The 16,021-nt window shown below is 35.4% G+C and overlaps 1 protein-coding gene across 1 annotated transcript in view; it reads left to right on the top strand.

Annotated features, from left to right (window-relative positions):
- Positions 1-16,021, top strand: part of LOC150092780 (myosin light chain kinase, smooth muscle-like) — a 53,739-nt gene that overhangs the window by 21,977 nt on the left and 15,741 nt on the right. Inside the window, exons 2-3 of the mRNA XM_090414613.1 lie at positions 7,728-7,820; positions 9,280-9,370. Of these exons, the coding sequence (XP_090270739.1) occupies positions 7,784-7,820; positions 9,280-9,370 (128 nt within the window). The 5' untranslated portion in view covers positions 7,728-7,783. The remainder of the gene's footprint in view (positions 1-7,727; positions 7,821-9,279; positions 9,371-16,021) is intronic.

Raw genomic sequence — 16,021 nt, 5'->3', positions numbered from 1 at the left:
CATTCATAATCTTCTTCACTTCCGTCTAAGACTGGCTGAATCTTCTTGAGCAGGATCTTCCAGTCTTTTCTATTCCTTGCTGTTCGAAAAAGTTCCTTATGTTCTGCATCCTGAGATGTTCTTTATTAATTTCAGCCAGGTAATTCTTGGTCTTCCGGGTCTTCTTTTTTCAGTTGGAAAAGTATTGGTTAGGAAGTCTGTCTGCGTCCATACGTACAGTGTGTCCAAACCATCTCAGTTGTGGTTTTCTAATTTTTTCTATTATTGTCTTTTTATACAATAGTTCTTGTCTGACTGTGATTGTTTTATTTTCTATCCAACTTGTTCTATTTATTTTTCTTAAGCATTTCATTTCGAATGCCAGCAGTTTTTTCTCCTTTTTTTTTTTTTAACTGTCCACGCTTCTGCAAAAATGGCAATATTTGATTTAGGCATCAGTTTTATTTTAATTAACTCAATTTTTCACGAGCTATCTTAGAGCGAGGTATCATTCATAATTGGATTCAAGAAATATAATTGGCGAATAAATAAGTATAAAAATACTGCAAAATGGAGATACAAATATAAGATAATCTGAAGTAGAAAAACTATTCATTTACTTGAATGACATCAGAACTTTATCTTAACAATATATAGATCCATTCTGAATAGCCAATAAGGTTTCTGGCTTGATTCTATCCTTATAATAATGTAGATATACAAATCAGAAATTTCATGCAATATTTAATTAAACCATAAAATATAAACAACACCAATGTAATTTTTTTTTCTTTCTACTAGACGAAGTTTTAAGCTTTTTTTTTTTTTTTAAATCTCAGGTTAATAGCATAACATGATCAAGACTTATTCAAAAAAAATTTTTTTTTTAGAATCGAATGTGGATTATAAATAACTGTCGTGTGTTCTTGACTATCAAGTCGTTTTGTGGATAATTATATTATCCGGAAAATGTAAAATATAAGCAGTTATTGAATGTTACTTACAATGTTCAGCATTTTTGTGGAGAGAATGGTCGACCTTCTACGTGATCACCAGAGGATCCAAAGAGAAGGAAGACAACCATTTCTCAAAATATTTAAATAAAATAGTGAAAATTATGATTTTTAGTTAAATCATAAAAATGAAACCCTCTTTATCTCATTTATAATTCACCCTCAAATTGTGATATCAACGTATTAATGAAATTGCCTAAACGAAGCAGCTTCTATCCCCCAATGGCTTTTAAGATAAGCATGAAAATAAAACAGAAACAATTCCTATAAAACAGTTCAAATATTGTCATTTTCCATTATTGAGATTTTAATTTAGGCATCAGTTTTATTTTAATTAACTCAATTTTTCATGAGCAATCTTAGAGCGAGGTATCAACAAAATTTAAAAACATGCATCACAAATAACATCATTATGGTCACTAAGAATTTTCGTTACTGTACTTAAAATACATATGAAGTTGTGATAAGTTTGTTAGTTAGGCCTGCCTCTGGTTGATGGATATTACTACTGTTGCATATCCTCTCAAAATATAAAGATGCAATTGATCGACAACTTACAATCCTTCACCAAAAGCTTGAAGTTTATTTCATAGTTGATTTAATTAATTTAGAAATGTTTAAATTGGCGATCTTAACATTTTGCTTAAGTAATTCAATACGAAATAAGTAGTCACATGTTAGAATACATCAATGGTGTTAAACCAAAACAACACCCGACCTTCAGAAAGTAAACCTAAGATCTTTTTCTGAAATACTGATCGTCAAATATAGAAATCAAAAGCTGAAGAAAAACATAGCATAATGTATATAAAAGAGAAAAAATCTGTGCTTTAATTACAATCCCGACTGGCCTTTCGCCTGTTATGCAAAACTAAGCAGATTTAGATCTTTAAACTGTCAACATCTGACACCCAGACACGAAGCTCTTGAATAGTGCACACGCGCTCGCTCTCTTTCGTCCGTGTGGAACGAGGACAAGGTGACAGTGTGAAGAACCATTTGCGTTCGCGAATACCTCGTCAACTGCTACGATGTCAAGGTCTTTTAAAGAAGAATCCTCAGCGTGCCTGTAAGAGTGTTGTCGTTCTTTTGGCTACAAGGAAAATCTCAAATTACTGAAAGTTGTGACACTTAGTATAATTGTGCTGCTCTATTTAAGTGACAGTTGTTTTTGAATACCTCGTTTTGTTATTCTTAAGAAATAAACACGCCAGTTGAATTAGCGCATGTGTGAATAAAGATATACATGTCTATAATGTAGACAGCATATCAGATGTTTTCATTTTAAATGAGGTGTCAAGAAATCATCAGGGAACGATTTATTTTTGTCTCTAGATCCGTTTAAAATAACGTATAAAATAGATGAGTTTATAACGTCAGCGTGGTGTATGATTGGTTTATTCTTGAGTCCGAATTTGAGGCAGACCATTTTTCTCATGATAAGCCATCTCAAACATTACGTCCTGATTTTCAATTAGAAACAAGTACATAATTCAGCACAGATTTTCAAAATAAGGTATTCTTTTGGACTTAGTGGTTTATAATTACAGGTGTTTAGAGGCTATTGAATTTTTGTTTCGTTTTTGGATATTAATGACTGTTATTGTTTATAAAATGCGGATATTTAGTCGCACTTTTTTCAAGGCGTTTTGATAAACATTTCAGCATAGTTTGGGGCAATCAGTATTCTTTACTCATGGTGTCTTATTATAATATCATTTGCACGTCTGTGTATTTCTATAGATTTGGGATTCAATACTCTATTTTTTGGATTTATGAAGGGCTAATCGGAAGCACAATAGTATCTATTCACTCACCTTTAGGTTAACTAATTCGTACATTAATGATTTTTTGCGGATCCCATCCATGAACGGTTGTAAATGCATAGATCGGTCAGTTTCCAGTAAATTACTTTATTCAATATATTCCAGTTTCTAGAGTTAACGTGATCATCAACAATAATAATTACCCCTCCCTGTTGCGACCACTTAATTCCTAAAATCGGTTCGATATTCTTGATCGTAATGTGGCGGACATATAAAACACTAAAACTAATTACACGGAAAAGATACAATATCAAATATGTCTCAATATTGTCTATCATTATAGCATGTGTTCAAACCTAGCTACACACCCGTCTAAGTCGGGAAGAATATTCATAAGACCTTGTGACGTTGAGTTAGTCGGTTATATGAAGGTAGGATAGTACGGTTCGCTTGCCGCAAAGCAAGCAAGCGAACCGAACTGGGAGGGAACATCTAACTAATGGACATAGTACACTGGCTTCATAGCCTTCGATTGCCTTACCTTAGCAATCTGAATTCCTTCAGCTCCACCAAGCATCCATTTTGGATGTATTTAGGCACTTTACCGTAGCTAGATCGAAGCTGTAGATTAACAAGTGTCGCCTACCTGACAGCTACACGGTGTTTGAAAGTACATCGAGATGAGAGATACTGTCGCTTGGCCGAATGTTTGGATAAGAGGAGAAGACACACACACACACACACACACACACACACACACACTCACACACAGGGTGATCAAACTTAAAGTATTCCCTGTTTAAGGCCTTGTGGAACGCCACCCAGTGATTCAAATATTGCGAAACTTTCCAGGAATACATTGTGCGTCATTCGAAAGCAATATCTGAAAAAAAGTGCTTCCACAATTCATCATCAGGAGCCCTGTATGATGTACCGAATGTAGACATTTTTCTGTGTAAGGAGAAAAGCGACACAAGCATAAATGACACGTTTTTATTCACTTTCGTTATGCATTCACATGCACAGGATGTACTACTCAATGTGCTGCGCTTCTGGTATGAAAACGTTACTTCCTTTGCAGTGTGTTTAATGCCAGAAAACAGCTAGTCGGGACTGATGTTGGCCACATGCTGTCTTTCAGCGCTGGTCAGTTATCAGAATGATCCCGATAAAAGCTGTCTTTGAGAAATCTCCAGAGTCACAAGGGATCAGATGAACTAGTCAGCCATACAGTAAAAAACGTAAGGCTGTAATAACTCTGACTTCCGTGAAATGTTATCGAAGAACTACCTTTTACGGATCGACCGATCTGTGGAGGGAAAGAATCCTGCATGGAAATGACAATCCATGCTGTAGCTCACAAGACTATCATATTTCAGTATCTCTGGTAGTAACTGAGCTGAATACAGAAACCAACTGGCGAATGTCCTCAAAGAAGAACGGTCCAATGGTAAACGAAGCTCTAAACCTGCACCAGACAACTTTGGGTGAATGCAAAGGAAGGAATTTGTTGGACTGCATGCGAGTTTTGCGCAGCCTATATCCAGCAATTGTGGGTATTCGCAACTCTGTTCAGGTGAAGGTGAGCTTCATTTCTCCACAAAATCATTCACAGCCACGCAGTGTCCAACTCCACTTAGTACGAAATGAGCGAATATCAATCGACCAAAGCCTTACGGGCACAACTCCTATTTCAGGTTATCTTGAATGGGTAGAAATGCAGAATCTTTCATACAGTTGTGTGAGGCCCATCCATGTGTCTTGATACAGCGCGTGCACTGAAGAACCAACGCTGTTATGCATGGCCTGCTCCACAATGGCAATAGCAACTTCATTTCCTTGTTGCGAACTGACTGGTTTGCGACCACCTCTGCCAGTTCTAATGCAAAATAATCACGCTTCTTCAAAACGACTAATCATTTGTCGCGTTGACATTTGTTCAGGCGAAGAAATTCTCGGAGTGCAGGAACAGCATTGCATGTTTTCAGGTAGTATAACTTCACGAAGAGTGTCGTTGGTACAAGATTCGATGAAAGAGTAACGGAATCTCATCATCGGCCTATTTAAATAAAAGAGTCCAAGTCTAGAAATTAGAGGAAGGCGTGATAAAAGAAAAGGTAAGGGAAAAAGAGGAATGTTAAGGAAAAAGTACGAAATAGGAAAGTCAAGGGAGAGATACAGAGATTGGGAGAGAAGAAGGGAAAAAAGGCCTCATCTAATGATTCTCATCTTAATGTGTGCTAATTAGATGTTTAACTCTTTTGCCATCTGCCCCACAGGTCTGCTGGATGATCACGACCACCGGGGCAAGCGGCGCCCAGGTGATAAACCGCTTCCTGGTGCTGGCCTTCGCTGCCCGGGTTCACGTCTAAGTTAACCCCTGTGGAAAAAGTAGAACCTAGAATAAAGTGGCAACAGATGTTATAGATGCTATTGCTGATGTTAATAGCAAAAGGAGTGTGAACTTAATGACTCCTTCTTTTGAGGTGTACAGGATGGGAGGAGAGCATCAGATGGACTTGAATTTGTGCTCACCAGAGTCTTTCTCGATCATCAGGAAACGTCTTGTAGAAACAGGACATGATCTAGTGATGTTCATCCAGCTCGGAGGATTGATGTTTACCCGTTTTGTTTTTCCCCTCACCTTCCAAATGTGATATTTGATCCTATTTATCACGAAGATTAGTAACCTTTGCCTGTGGTTTGCTGGTGCTGGAAACTGTACGAAGATGACTTGATATTGCGTTAAGTGTGGGATGCGGAGCACGTCACAGTCACCTCCTGATGTTTTGGGAGACTAGGCACTAATAGAATGCGTGCTTCATACCCAGGCGGAAATCACAGAAGAAGTTTCTGGTGTTGTAGAATAGCCAGATGTTAAAGTTGACTTGAAGATTACGGTATGCAATTCTCCATGCCAGGTCCTTTCTCGACGTGTAGCCACATGTTCTTGCTAAGTGACCAAACAGGATATTGTTGGTGCCTAAATTCGGGACGTAGATGGTTATAGATGATATTATACCATTTTATGCCGTTTGGGATGTTGTTGATGTCTGTACCAAAAGAGTAGACTTGTAAAATCTGGTCAAAGTTGGTTGTAGTGTTCTGGGACAATTTATGCCTTGGATATTTGGTGAGCTAAAATTCCAAACAGGGGAAGCTTGAAACCCAAAAAATACGGAACAATATGACTAAGATGGTTCGAGTGCAGTATCCTATTGAGATGGAATACAGTATTACTCAGGTATCGTATTTTGAGGACCTAGGAACCCAAGCTTCTCTGGAAGTTGAAGGATAATGGTGTCAACTTCCGACGCAAGTTTCCCCCAGATGAACTTTAAGGGTTTCTTGTTCAGCGGGTTCTCTTGATGTTCCGAGATATGCTATGTTGACGACATATTGGTAAGCTAAGCATGCAACGGTCTTGATTGCTGTGGCCCGGGAGAGACGCGACAGTAGTCCGATCTTGGTCCTTCGAGCTGTCGTTAGAGATTTCTGATGGAGTCGTTCTCACCACATCTTCTTCATAGGCTGTTATTTTTTATTCCTCCTTCGTGAGCGGAAATGGTATTTCTCTAACGGTACGAGAGATGTTGAATGCCTGTAGAAAAGGCTCAAGGAACAGAGCAAAAAGAAGGGAGCTGAGAGGACATCCTTGTTTGACCTTTTTTTTTGTATGATAGTGGAGTCAGATAAATGTCCTTTTTATATGGAAGCGAGTAGAGCGCTTGTTGTAGCCTCCCAGAGAATGGAAAGGAGGTCCCCTGCTGACCCTAACTTCCTGGAGAATATGGAACAGATATCAGTGTTGGGCGCTGAAAAATGATCGGTTGAGAGCAATGCTATTGGTATTTTCTGCGTGGATACCAGACGGAGCAGATTTCTGATAATACTTAAGGTCTGGGATGTCATACACTTGGATGCTTTTTGATGACGTGTTTCATCCCCACTGTGAGTCCGTTGTTGATGACTCGGGCGAGGATCTTGTAGTCTATGTTGGACAGACTGATAGGCTGCTAGTTTCTGATCAGGGAGAAATCCTTTCTGGCCTTGTGGATGAAAACCGTATGGAACTCCACGAATTCGCCTGGCACTTTTCCGGTGGTACGGAAGATGTTGAAGTCCCAGGAAAGCAGCAAGGATAAAGTCCCATGCCTCGTGATAGAACTCTGCCCCAGTCCGTCTGGACCAAGCGCTTTGTTTTACTTGGCATTGCTTGAAGGCTGTTATTTCGGCAGCTGTAAATGGATGGTCCAACCCTGACTCTTCTTTAATGTGTACAGACAGGGTAGTGACGTTCCAGGAGAAGTAGCCCGAAGAGGCACCGTCATCTGCATAAAGTCAAATTTCATTGTAGTCAAACTAAGGAGGAGAAGGTCTGTGCACCGATGATCTCTTTTAACAGTTTTGTTAAGACTGGGTTCTTCACACCCTGGCACCTCTATTCCTAGTTGCTAGAGTGAGAGTGGAATCGTTTTACTCGTTTTTGATCTCTGCGTAAAAACGGAAAAAACAAAAATATATTAATGTTGACTGACTTAGAGTAAAGTTAGTAAAATGTTATAATAAAGCAATGCATATCTAAAACAAGTTATCGAGGGATGTGATAGTTATTCATTACAAACAAAATGTTTCCTACAAACGCGTCGTCGATTCCTTTAGTAGGAAACGCGCATAAAAGGAAGAAAATATTAATGGAAAGCATATCAAGAGAGGGCAGAAAATAGTCATAGTAATATTGTCAGTCAGGATTTATGTATTATGCTTACTTTCAACATGCACATATTTTTGTATTCAAGAATTTGCGTAATAGTAACGATATCTATGGGCGTGAAAAGTCAGATAATTCAAACGAAAACTGTTCGTGTGGAATTACGTGTTTAAAAGAGGAGTAGAAGCAAAGCTTCTTTAAATTAAACTAAATGTCTAGTATTTTATATAAGGTTAATTCTTTGGAATTTTCTTTCAGGTATTCTTAACAGGTGAAAATCTACTCTGGTGCGCAGCTTTCAATAGTAATCTGCTATGTCTATCTATATCGACGAAACAGAGCCTGGTGAAGGTAAATATATTTAATTATTTTAAAGAAAAATTATTCAAACTTTTGCATATTTCATACACTAATGTTTGCTGCGCATCAAAACAATTATATACTTTAAGATATTGTCACTGGATACAGTAAATGAGTTATTAATTCAAAACCCACTTTCCATTTGAAATTTGAACATCTTCCTGTACTGTGATGAACATAAATATCATCAACCACGTAGAGGAGCAGAAGTTAAAATTGAATGTATCACACAAGCTCTATAATAGATGAGCAAACCGATATCAAGGAAACCACAAGAGCCATCGTAGCTCAGTCGGTTTAGACGAAGCCGTTGGGTCTGAAAGACCTGGGTTCGATTCCTGTCCATGACATGTGGAACGCTTATCTGGTCTCTTTTGACTAACGGTGAGTCAGCCGGTCTCATACGGAAGTAGAGGTTTTTCGCCCCTCAGAACAGGCAAATCGGCCCATGAACACACACACGGATCTATAGTCATAAAATGCATACTTAATCCCTCATAGGATTGCTCAACAAGTTCTAAGAGACGTTTGAGGACTGCGGGAACTCCCATACGAATAAAGAAATAAATGGAAACCACACAAGATATTTATAATTGTAGCAATAAATTAAATGTTATTACAAGACACCTCCAGGGATTCATCATGGGACATATCGGATACAATGTCTTACTTGCGTTCATTCACACTATTTGCACTCTACCACTTCCAATCACACTGTTCCTAGAGGTTTTAAGGTGTAAGAAGAAAATAGAATATCGTTGTTAATAGTACATTGAAAACTACATTTCACAGCATTGAGGTGATTCAGTAAAAATCTTTTTCGTAACCTGAAAATATCCAAGTAAAATTCGTCTTTGGGAAATTTTCTTTGTTACAATGTAACAGTATCCAAGATTCATGAGATACGTTTTATGATTATTTTTTATACAACTCAATTGTAAATGTACGGTTTATATTATAAAATCTACATTTATCATAATATACAAAATTAATATTTATAACTGATGGGTATGAAAATCACTAAAACATTAGGGAACCTATTAACTAGTAAATCTGTCAGCTATTCAGGCACAAATTAAATAATATTTGTCCTAAAATATTTAGAGCTAAAATAGAAATAAGATGTCTACTGTATTTCTATTTGACACCTATTTCAGCAGTATTTGTTTTATGCTATTATGATTCTTCAATGTCACCAGTAACATGTTTACTTTCGTCAGCATTGTTTCCAGATTATGTAAAAATAATTTTTAAAAAAATTCATAACGGTACTAATGTACGAGTACTCTAACTAAACAATAATTGATGGGTGGGAGTTAAAATGTACAGAACTAAAGCTATTATTATTCGTGTTTTGAACTTTTATGTATCTCAGTGTAAACTTCGGTGTTGCTTATGTTAGAACGTCCTTCGACAAATCTTCGTATAACTCGGATTGAATTTTATTTAGAGGCAGAACCGACTTTTGAACCAAGGACTATTGTTGTCAAGAAAGGAAGCGATGTGAAAATCGAATATGACCTTCATGAAGAGCTGGGTAGGTAAGTAACATTTTTACGATAAAACAATGCGTTGTTAATGTGCAGAGATTGCTATATTATACAAAAGAGATGAACATATTCTTTATTTTATTAGTCTTTCATCAGGAATTATAGTTCCATCTAGGATGTAATATGAACTCTATGACTTGACACTTTTAACACACAACACTGTCACCAAATGTGTTAGAGGGTTTTTTATATTAAAGAGGATGAAAGTGAAACATGAAAGGAAAAAAAAGCCCACAGTCCTAGAACGACTAGCTTATTTATAGAGGGAAAAATGCACAGTAGCTGGTAGTAACCAATACGTGCAGTAGTACAAGATCTCAGGTTTGCCTCACTTATATTCACTCATAAACGTATATTATTATACTTTATCTCCATTCATTAGGAATCTTGATAACCCATTTTTGTGACGGTAAGATGATTGGGCTCATTCAGAGGAAACCCTGGTTTTAATTTCACAAAAGACAAACTTACATATAACAGTAACACCAGTGTTTAATTGGCGTCATCTGAAGTGAAATTTCTTGATCGCCAACCAATTTCTGGATAAACTGGATTTCGCATAACTGTTTTTCTCCTTGTGTACATAGAAATTGTTATGATATGCAATATCCAACTAAAGTTTTGTTCAAATACACCGAAACAAGCTTAGCAACTGTTTTCTCTAAAGAGGTTGTGTAAACCTTTTCAGGAACAACAACAATAATAAAAAATCTGCCTATCTTCTTTGCTTAGTGTACTTGGCACTTTGCCCTACTCGATGACAAATGAGGAGCTGCTACGCCCATTCTAGAATATTTTTCGTGAATGCACTCACTAGAATCGAACTACAATTTGACTATTGCATCACATATTTACCTGTACTCAATGACTCTGAACACAGAAACAATGTTATGTTTAGAGGGAGTGTAACAGAATTACCGCTAATTATCTGAGCATATTTTATTATCTGTCAGCGTTGTTTTGGCACGTTATCCTCAGTGATGTTTAAATTTTTTTTCTTCTTTAAATTGAGTGCTATTTCTTTCAGAAAAGAAAGCTTTAACAATAACTCTGACCCAAATACAACGTCAAGTCCTTGGTCCCCAAATACCTTTAAGTCCTTGGTAAAATATGTGTAATGCATCCACGTGTGCTTGTAAAATGTAGGGGGAGTGTTGTAAAATATGTGTTTAGTAGTAAAAGACGGTAACATGAACTTTAGTAGGATAACCTTCAGCCAACACAAAGATAATAAAACTGTTATATGAAGGCAGCAATGAAACAGATCACAGCAAGAATTAGAGCGAGCGATCTAATTGCAACACGCGTTTAGTTTCGTATATTTAAATCCTCTTAGCAATTTGTTGATAACCAGCAAGCTATGACAGATATTTACAAACTCGAAACAATGTTCAGACAATGAGGTTTTGAAATTATAACTAAATTTGGTGATTTGCGTCATATTAATCCGTCTCTCAAAGGATAATAACCAATAGTGCTGCTGCTTGGAAAACTACAAGTTAAGAAAGAAAACCATATAAATGGATTTCTTGAATTTAAAACAGATTATTATGGAAGAAAGATGTTTTTCAAGCGTATACTTAAAACTACCAAAAGTTTTAAAAGAAATCCTACATTCTTGAATAGGAATACCGCTATTATGTTGGATTTGGACTTAAGTTGACTTAAGTCTAAATCCTCACACTAGTGATAAAAAATCTGCCTATCTTCTTTGCTTAGTGTACTTGGAATATTCAGTGATAATGCAATATTTATTACTAATTTTTGCCTTCATTTTTTGTTACGAATTATCGTCATATTTTGATATAATAATACAAAATACTTATTGTAATGTATTTGTCCTTTAGGAAATTCTCTAGTGTTAATATTCTTAAGAATGTAATTTTTTGCATCTCCGTAATATTTACTTTTTTATTATGGAAGAAAATACCTTACAATACAATAGAGAATCATATAATTTTATAACTAATTATTAATGGGTAATCTGTCCGGCGAACACATATCATAAACATAGAAAATGGCTATAGTTTCAGTATTCGTTAATTGTTGGCTTAGAAATTCGATAATTTGCCTGAAAAAATGATGCCAATGACGACAAAAATAAATAATATTGCTTGATGAATTTTATTTTTAATGCATAAACATGTAAAGACAAGGTGAGAAAATCTTTCACATTTTACAAGTTTTCGCAGCACGATAGAATGCAGCAGAGGGTATTTTAATTATGGATAATTACTAAAAAGAATAAGAAAAATATTTAATGAATGAGAAACATCATCTGAATCCCACCTAATTAAAAGAATAAATACATTAGTGCCTTATAAAATTGATAGTTTTATAATCCAGATTTCATACTTTAGATACTCGCATCTTTTTAGACCTAAAGAGTGATGAAAATCATTGAGCACCTGGGGACATTCACAAACATCTGTCTGAAATAGGATTCGAACCAACAGCATATAGTTGGATAGTGGAAGTGATTTCCATTCGGCAAAGCAGGGTTACAAGTGATTAAATTATTTTAAGCTAGAAATGGTAAAACTAAAAATGTTGAATTTAAAAAATGCATCAGTGGATTGTTTAAAGAACTTTTATATGTGGGAAAAGTATTTTGCTATGTCTAGTCGCATGTGACACGTTATATCATAAAATGCTGAGCCACTATTCAGTTATATTTTCTATATTTTATTATTTTCTTTTCTATCCATCATTTATTATTATCTTAGTTTTTCTTCGGCAAAAGAATGACCGAAGAATACACAATTTTATTTTTAGTATATTTACGAAACTGTTTATCAAATGCAGTTTATAAAGTTTAATTTTTAAGTTCCTTACAGTTTTTAAAGCAAGATGCTTTTCTGCGATTGTATTCCGCGAATAACTATAGTAGCTGCTTCATGGACGCAGACCATGTCCTCGATGAGTTTGCCCTTGAAGAGCAATGTATTACTTAAACCGGCTTCTGTTGTTCCTTTATATTAGCAACTTTGAACTCTGCCAAAACAAACATGCACCAACCGACAAATGGAAAATCCCTGCAACAATGCATCTCACGGCATTCCTAAATCATCTTTTCTACACCATACGAAGGAGATAAGCTTCTTAATACTCCGTAAACAGGAAAGGTCTTCCTTCTTTTATTTTAGACAGTTAAAACCGACCCTGGTGCTTTAATGATGTGCTTAGCCAGCAAAACCGAAAATAAAGCCCTTGTGTCCCACAAACACTAGAATGCAGTGACCTAGAAAAAAAAAAGCAAGGATGTACTAATTTCTTTCACAACACTTCCCCGTACTTAATGACAAATGACCTAAGAGTGACATCTGTCGGATAAAAGGATGACTACAGGCTTAAACATACTCTTTGTAAAACCATGGCATTTTGCAGATGAAGAAAACTATTCGATTTTACTGGTCAGAAGTTTTTCATAACTATGATTAAATGCATGAAGTGGCATTTCATTTATTGACTATTCTTTTGAAGATATACAATGTATATACTCTAGAAAAATTAAACCTGGAGATTTAACGACCGTAGTACGCATAAAAGTGAATACTTCCCAATATAATACAACTTGCTCTATATCTGTGTGAAGTCCATTTGTCTCTTCGCGTATTCACACACAATACTGTTCATATAAAAATGTAACGATGCTTAAAAATAAATTTGTTTAGAAACTTGGTTAACGTTGAGTAATAAAACAAGGAAAACATTGTTACAGATTCGTACAAACCTAGAAAACTGCATGTTGTTGAGCTGTATTTGTTCATTAAATCCATATGAGTGTTTTTATTTATTCTGTTAGTATAGTTTTTTCGCGAACTCAAATTTAATGTGATTATTATAGTATCGCTTTTTTCCTCGGCATTATGAATTTCGGAAATTTATGAACTTTAACCAACCAAAAACATATTCAGCTCTTTATTTGATGCTTAGAAAATGAAGGACAGAGAAAGTGTAAGGACCTTGTTGCTCTGTTTTTATAATAATCATCAATGAGGTTGTTTGGGAAGGAATTTCATATTAGCAGACACTTGAAGACTAACTTCAAGTGTCTGCTAATTCGAAGACACGAGAGATAAGATTAATTTCAGTATCATCGGTTTAGAATAAAATATTAATACGTTTTGCACTGTTCAGATGATGTTAAGCCTAATAATGAAAAGGAACAATTGTATCCAACACCAAAGGACCACGAAACATTTGTCCCTCAGTTGACCTGATTCAAGTTCAAATCTCGTATAGAAAAAGGGGTTTTTCATCCCCCAAACCGGTTTTCGCCAGAACATGAACAAGAATAATAAACAGCCCTAATTGTGGAAATTCCACTCGAACCGAAATAAAACAAAAATACATATAAAAATGGATTTTCCCACGCTGCGAACTCTTGTTTATCGTTCATCTCCATTTCACTTTTTCTACATTAAAATATTTAACTAGAATTTCAGAATATTCGTGAACTGACTTTTGCATAACCTGACGAAATAGTGTGGGTTGTTATAACGATTAAATATTATAAACAGTGTGTGTGTGTGTGTGTGTTTCTATTTTTAACATGAATGGCATTTTATGTAATTCGTATGTTACGAAACAATAAAACATCGTTAATTTCAAGAAAACTGTTTTTGAAGACATGTTATGATAAATACAATTTTAATTATTTTGGAGAGTATATTCTAATTTTTCGTAATATACGTAGCGGTATAAAGAAAAGGGATTTGAGTAATGATTCCGAATTACCCTAATTGAAGTAACTTGGCAGTCACCAAGAGGTTGCCCCTTCGATATCTAAAGTTACTCTTATCTTCACTATAAATTTTATTACCAGTCTCGACTCGTACAAAAAGGGCACTGAATGGCAAACGGAAATGTCATTTTCTTATCTAAAGTGGTAGTGACCGAATATGAATTTAGATAGGTTTAGTTTATTCCGTTAGATAGGGGTATTCCCCATTTATTTATATATAACACAATATACACGGAGCACTATACTTTCTGTAATTTTAGAATGATTCTGTAATCATACGAAATCCTTTACAACCGTTATGCATAATATAATGACTAATGATTTAAACTTGAAAAAGGGAAAAGCTAACAAGGAAGGCTAAAAAAACAATTATAAAGACTAACAAAAACAAATATGCAGACGCATCGGATATATAACATTTTTTAAATTAATGAATACCGAGGCAACTTATGCAGAAGATTATGAAATGAAGTCTTACATCACGTTCGAAACATTTTTTTAATTGAAAAAAAATGCGTGAATATTATTTACCTACTTAGTATAAAATATTGACTTTCTTTCCCTTTTTAAAATAAATAATATAAAGCGATTTCTCCTGAGAATTGCTGAAATATTTGCATCTGTATGTAGCAGTGGACAGTTCTTACCGAATGTCTATTTATATACTGATGTAAACATTGATTTTCATAAATACTAAAAACGATTTGAGAGAAATATTTTTTCACTTATTGCATTTCACACATATTCATATTGCGCTGTTTTATATTCTGTTTAATTTTTACAGGCTTTAATGCATCGGTGTCATATAATATTAATACTCTCATTGAGCAGTGCTAAGAAATATTCTCCAGAAATATCATTTTTTTTTTTATTTCAATCTAAATCAAACCAAAAACAGAAAGAGCGTCCCTTTATGGAATTAGGCTATTCTTTCGTTCTATTTAACTTTTGTGTCATCTGAATGTGCCTCTTTAAAAGGTTTCCGATTATATTTTACATTCCAAAGTAAATAGTTCCGGAATGCGACCTTGGCAATAAATAAATTAGTGTGGGATTGCCAAAAAAAAATCACTCTTTCATGAGATAGGCGTCGAAGCTAATGAAAATCCGCCAGAGTTAGTAAGTGGGCGAGCGAGACACAATACCCTCCCCCAATTTGTTTTTACACTAAAATTACATTTGACTTCCAGTAGCTAACTAGTGTAACGTACTCTCACTAGTTGAAAGATAGCAGAAATGGCGCGTAATTATATTTAATCGATATTAAGAAAAATACTTCATGTGAATTTAAGCATAACTTGGTTTTAAACAAATTTACAAACAAATGTTCATTTTAGATATCTATTTACATATTTTTTATTCCTAGAGTAATAACAACAATGCGTTTAGGATCATGATAAACAAGGTAGATTATGTGCAAAACAGGATCGTCCAGCAGGTCAACGATCCCTTCTCTCAATGACTCGCTTATTTAAGTCTCACAGACAGTACTTTTCAGACTTATGTCTTTTCTAGACGTCTATGGGCTCTGCTGTTACTGGTCTGTCACTCACTTCTCGGATTGTTATCAATTATGTTAATACATGAGCATGAGTGCGAAACATCCTTTTCCCAGTCCAATGTCAGACACCAAACCGACTTCTTTCTTCCATTTCATGCCAACTGACTTTTTTTTTCTCTTGAGCAACCTTATTTCAAGACTCGACCTTTGACTTCAAAAATATATATAGAGGCCCCTGCTCTATTTTCTCTGACAGGGACACTGGGATTAACACATGAGTCCCTATAGCCGCTTATTCGGTAAAGATGATGCCTTCAGTTGTAAACATCCGGGTGAGAATCCCAACTAGGAATCGAAGAACCTTTATAAGGATTTTCAAATAAATTAATAGCTT

This window comes from Typopeltis vanoorti, chromosome 25 (assembly GCF_054136105.1).
Source record: "Typopeltis vanoorti isolate ZY-2024b chromosome 25, IOZ_Tvanoo_1.0, whole genome shotgun sequence".
Classification (NCBI taxonomy): domain Eukaryota; kingdom Metazoa; phylum Arthropoda; class Arachnida; order Uropygi; family Thelyphonidae; genus Typopeltis; species Typopeltis vanoorti.
Note: the sequence above shows the minus strand (reverse complement) of the source record. Positions and strands in the feature narration are given on the sequence as shown.